The sequence below is a fragment of the Oncorhynchus tshawytscha genome, linkage group LG03, assembly GCF_018296145.1.
Source record: "Oncorhynchus tshawytscha isolate Ot180627B linkage group LG03, Otsh_v2.0, whole genome shotgun sequence".
In the NCBI taxonomy this organism is placed as follows: domain Eukaryota; kingdom Metazoa; phylum Chordata; class Actinopteri; order Salmoniformes; family Salmonidae; genus Oncorhynchus; species Oncorhynchus tshawytscha.
In genome coordinates, this window is record NC_056431.1 from 58,047,926 (window position 1) to 58,053,799 (window position 5,874).

At 39.9% G+C, this 5,874-nt stretch overlaps 1 protein-coding gene and 1 long non-coding RNA gene across 2 annotated transcripts in view; both read right to left on the reverse strand.

Annotated features, from left to right (window-relative positions):
- epsti1 (epithelial stromal interaction 1) overlaps positions 1-792 on the reverse strand; it is a 10,828-nt gene extending 10,036 nt beyond the window's left edge. The window contains exons 1-2 of the mRNA XM_042319735.1: positions 637-792; positions 1-28 (exon numbers count right to left, since the gene is read on the reverse strand). The exon at positions 1-28 is cut by the window's left edge and continues 46 nt beyond it. Of these exons, the coding sequence (XP_042175669.1) occupies positions 1-28; positions 637-705 (97 nt within the window). The 5' untranslated portion in view covers positions 706-792. The remainder of the gene's footprint in view (positions 29-636) is intronic.
- Positions 793-1,884: 1,092 nt separating this feature from the next.
- On the reverse strand, positions 1,885-4,984 carry LOC121846262. The gene is made up of 3 exons (XR_006083158.1): positions 4,703-4,984; positions 2,485-2,543; positions 1,885-1,965 (listed from the first exon to the last, which is right to left on the reverse strand). It is a non-coding gene; the product is annotated as an uncharacterized LOC121846262 (long non-coding RNA).
- Between the last annotated feature and the right edge of the window lie 890 nt (positions 4,985-5,874).

Here is a 5,874-nt window from a genome sequence, read left to right on the forward strand (position 1 = left end):
GTTCTCTCCTCTCCTCCAGTCTCTCAGCCTGTAACATAGTTGAACACATCAGTGACTTGTTACTAATTAGTAGGGACTTGTCGTAACCATTCCCTCTCAGGTTACAATCAAGGACTAGGTTGTAGAGAGAAACATGGTCAGCTTCATTAGGTGGGTCACAAGACAGTGCTTGAAATGTTATTAAGGTGACTCGTTAAAGGTTCCGTAACCACTGCTCTGGTGTCCTTCATGAACCACTATTAAGACATCTCTGTCTGTATTCACCACTCAGGGGAGGACAGCCAGACATGGACTCAAACATGTGTAACATCTCTCTCTGCTGCAGCCTGTGGTTCCTGGAAACACCATCAATCAGTCAGGGAACTATTGTCTCCTTAATGATGGGTGTGGATATGTCTCTTCCTCTCTGTCTATTTTCCTCTCTTTCTCTCTCTCTCTCTCATTCAATCACCACATCTAGGATTAGTGTGCCTGCCAGCTGTCTGCAGTGACCTCTGTTGGAATGAAATGGTATTACAGAGAGAAACAATACCTTCTGTATACCTACAGTATATGGTATGTAACAATACAGTGACATCAATAGTATGTAAGAGATGTATTTGTACAGTGCTAACACCCTTTCCATCCCTCTCTTACCTTTTCCCGCTGTTTAGCCTTCATCCTGTCATTCTCCTCTTCCTCAGCCTGTTTCCGTTGCCGGTCCATCTCCTCTTTTCTCAGCTTCACGCAACACAAGTAGACAACTTACTCACACTGTCTGTCAAGGGCTATTTAGAAGGCATCATCAAGAAATTAACAGAATGTGAGGGTTTTAAATGCCAGGCTGGAATACGGGCCATAAAGGTATAAATAAATATTTATTGTAAAGTGTAATGATGGAATACGGGCCATAAAGTTATAAATACATCTTTATTGTAAAGTGTAATGATGGAATACGGGCCATTAAGGTATAAATAAATCTTTATTGTAAAGTGTAATGATGGAATACGGGCCATTAAGGTATAAATAAATCTTTATTGTAAAGTGTTATGATGGAATACGGGCCATAAAGGTATAAATACATCTTTATTGTAAAGTGTAATGATGGAATACGGGCCATAAAGGTATAAATACATCTTTATTGTAAAGTGTAATGATGGAATACGGGCCATAAAGGTATAAATACATCTTTATTGTAAAGTGTAATGATGGAATACGGGCCATAAAGTTATAAATACATCTTTATTGTAAAGTGTAATGATGGAATACGGGCCATAAAGGTATAAATAAATCTTTATTGTAAAGTGTAATGATGGAATACCTGGGCCAGTTTAGAGGTATAAATAAATCTTTATTGTAAAGTGTAACAGATACAGAGATACATGCATTAGAAGGTATAAATACATCTTTATTGTAAAGTGTAATGATGGTGGGTGTGTGTGTGGTATGTGTGTACATCTTTATTGACAGGACCAGTCTGTCTGTTGATGGAATCTTCTTTCTGGGCCACTGCAGGTTAAAAATGGTGACAGGTGACATTTTACATTCTTTATTGTAAAGTGTAATGATGGAATACGGGCCATAAAGGTATAAATACATCTTTATTGTAAAGTGTAATGATGGAATACCTGTTTCTGAACCACCCAGTTTATTAGAGAGCATCCTGGCGGGCTGTATCACCGCCTGGTATGGCAACTGCACCCAACAGCTGCGCTCTCTCTGGTAGTGAGCCATCATGACACAGCACCACCTTACAGAGATACATGCATTAGAATATAATATTATTAGTGCCTGTTGTGTGTGTGTGTACAGGTGTGTGTGTGTGTGTGTTCTATGTGTGTGTGTGTTAAACAGCCACCACTAACATTGAGTGGCTGTGTGTGTGTGTGTGTCCAGCCCTTTAATCAGCCTCTCTGGGGCCAGCTAAACAGGACCAGGTCTGTTTGCTTCCTTCCATCTCTGTAAATCCTCCTTCTTTCTGAGCCACTGCAGGTTAAAAGAGAATGGTGACATGTTGACATTTTACATTCCAAGTATATGTAGGGGGTGGTGGCCAATATATACTGTACCAATATCATCTACTGTTCTTTGCCGTGGCCGTGGTATGCTGCTCATATACCATCAAACTCATTCGAGGTGCCTTATTGCTATTATCAACTGGTTACCAACATAATAAGAACAGTAAAAACAAATGTTTTGTCATACCTGTGCTATATGGTCTGATATACCACGGCTGTCAGCCAATCAGCATTCAGGGCTCGAACCACCCAGTTTATAATACAATATATAGTAAATTACTAATATATACTATTACTGGAGGGAGGGATAGATGGGAAGGGAGGGGGGTATAGAGGGATGGAGGGAGGGATGTAGAGATATATCAATGCTAATGTAATAAAACAGGCAGGGAGTGCACCTTGAACCGACCCCCAGAAATCGATTGTGCCACAAAAGCGTGCTCAAGTGGTAGAGTCAATATACCAGGGTCGCTACAACGAGACTTACTCATTTGTAGTTTACTCCTTCGTGATTCAATGGGTGGTATCATGGTGAACCCATCTGAACTGAGAGAGAGAGCATGGAAATTAAAATCAAATTTGTCACATGCACCTAATACAACATGATCTAATGTAGATCTTACCATGAAATGCTTACTTACAAGCCCATAACCAACAATTTTTTGTAAGAAAATATTTGCTACATGTTAATATATATTTGTATTTAAGCACGAAAAAAAAGATCACAATAAAATAACAATAACGAGCCTCCAGTATATACAGGGGGTACCTGTCCGAGACAAGTTGCTGGGGTAAAGGTTAGTCGAAGTAAATTGAGGTAATATGTACATGTAGGTGGGGGTAAAGTGACTATGCATAGATAATAAACAGTGAGTAGCAGCAGTGTAAAAAGGGGGTCAATTCAAATAGTCTGGGTAGTGTTGGAGCGAACCATTGAGGAGAGAGCTGAGCATTACATAGGTCTGGTTGCAAGGCTGAAATAGCAAGGACATGCAGTTAAGAGACTATGACACCCAGGCTATACTCTATTTTTGAAAGAATACATTAACCAAGACCATACGTGCATTCATGACAGCTGAACGTGCTATTGTCAGCAGGATACAGGAAGAAAGATGGAAGCAAGATAGCTGATGACTAACACGTAAAACATAAGCATGCAATACATACATTATTTTTAGAACATGGAAAGAGTTCTGCCATCGTTGTAACCAAAAGCAGATATGAGCGTTAGTGGGCGTAAACAAGCAAAGAACTCAGAATAGGAATTTAATGGTGGCAGACGAACTAAGGGGAGTAACTTTATTTACATATGTGATGTACACAAATACTATGTATGTATAAAAGCAGAGCCAGTGTTAAGAAGGGGCGGCTGTTCCGCGGACCAGCACGGCTCTTAATAACTTGTATTAAAGTCTACATTGAATTCACAAAGTTCTTCTGAGAGTATTATATTTCTGAAACAATTATCCACGACATATTTGGCGTATATTTCTGAAACAATTATCCACGACAGTAGCCATTTGATTAGCTGTTCAGCAGTCTAATGGCTTGCGGTTAGCCTTTTGGACCTAGACTTTGCGCTCCGGTGTCGCTTGCCATGCGGTAGCAGAGAGAACAGTCGAACACTAGGGTGGCTGGAGTCTTAGACTGTTTTTAGGGCCTTCCTCTGACACCACATGGTATAAAGTTTCTGGATGGCAGGAAGCTTGGCTCTAGTGATATACTGGGCCATACTACGCACTACCCTCTGTAGCGCCTTGCGGTCGGTCGTATGCAGAGCAGTTGCCATATCAAGCGGTGATGCAACCAGTCAGAGAAAGCGAGAGAAAGGGAAATGTAAATGCCTCCCCCTACTTAGACGTGTAATAACCCTCATAATCTTCTGTGCCAAGGGTTTTACCAGACAGAGGCAATATTCTTGTGCATCAAAACAGAATGCAAGCGTCTGCTCATGCGCATAGACTATTTTCACCAGAGATATTAGAGACAGAAGGAGATAGGAACGAATGGCCAATGTATAACATCCCGCCCAGCAAACTGTCGACCAATCACGTTTACGTTGTCATTCTGTGTCACGCGGTTGCTAACTTAATCGTCACGCAATCCCTTCTCAAAATCAGGTATGAGTCGATAAACCTGCCTATTTTCCTCGGAAGTACGTAATGTCACGATTCCAAAGCTATACGATATTACAGATAACAAGTTAATCTCCAAAAGAAGTGTAAATGTGTACTTCATGTTCACGAAATTCATGGTAATTTTAGGGTTTTAAACTTGCGCCCAATTGACTCCCATTCACTCCTGAAAGGAGAGCTCTAATTGTCCCACAATAGCCCAGAATGCACCGCGCGGCCCATTGACAACGTACACAATAGGCCCTATTATGATTGCAATGCAGTTTTCCATCTCCTTAAAATAATCTCTGGTTTTCTCTTCCACTTCACAGGAATTAAGAGCATGAAACGAAACTGAAATTTACTGTAGCCTAAAGGAGAATATGACTTTACATAAATACTTAATTTAATACATTCTTAATTTGAATGACATTCCCAACTTTTACATAATAATACTTCCAAAACTTTTCCCAATTTTTCTTAAACTTGATGCAGAAGAGAACCTTCCATATCAATATAGCCCGAATATCCCCTTGAAACATTGGAAAATACATAGTCTAATGTAGATAAATATTATTGGCTACTACTCACTGTCGAGGCTGAGCTGGATCCTGCTGTGTTTGTGGGTCGGTGTTCGCGTTAACAGGTGCGTTAGCATTGACATCAGGATTGGAATCCCCGGGCTCTTGCCATGCATTATTTCCAGACTGCCTATTTGTTCTCCGATTAACTCCTGAATTGGTCAAATTGATTCTATTATTACTATAATATCCCTGGTCGTCCATGGTGGCAGCCTATATCCTATGGCTTCTGACACAGAACTGTCTGAGACGCCGGTAAATTGGAGAAGCCCCTACCCCCCTGTGGCAGACACGCGTATTGGAAAGTTAACTCCCAGTATTACCCACAGACTACAGTGCCTTCAGAAAGTATTCACACCTCTTGACTTTTCCAAAATTTGTTGTACAAAGTGGGATTTTTCATGTGTTTAATTGACATTTTTTTGTCAATGACCTACACTAAATACTCTAATGTCGACATGTAAGAAAATTTCGAACATTTTGTAAAACAAATCATGAAAAATAAAACACTAATATATCTTGATTAGATAAGTATTCACAAGTCAAAACATGTTAGAATCACATTTGGCAGCGATTACAGCTGTGAGTATTTCTGGGTAAGTCTCTGAGAACTTTACCCACCTGGATTGTACAACATTTGGCCATTTATTATTTTCATAATTCTTCAAGCTCAGTAAAATTGGTTGTTGATCATTGCTAGACAACCATTTTCAGTTATTGCCATAGATTTTCAAGCAGATTTAAGTCAAAACTGTAACTCAGCCACTTAGGAACATTCACTGTCTTCTTGGTAAGTAAGTCCAGTGTAGATTTGGCCTTGTGTTTTAGATTATTGTCCTGCTGATAGAAGAATTCATCTCCCAGTGTCTGGTGGAAGCAGACTGAACCAGGTTTACCTCTAGGATTATGCCTGTGCTTAGCTACATTCCATTTATTTTGTATTTATTTTTTATTCTGAATAACTCCCCAGTCCTTAACTATTACAAGCATACCCATAACATGATAAAGCCACCACTATGCTTGACTGTATGGAGAGTGGTGTGTTGGGCCGTTTCTCCTGTGTTGTGTTGTATTGGATTTGCCCCAAACATAACACTTTGTATTCAGAACAAAAAGTGATGTGCTTTGCCACATTTTTTGCAGTATTACTTTGCCTTGTTGAAAACAGGATGCATGTTTTGT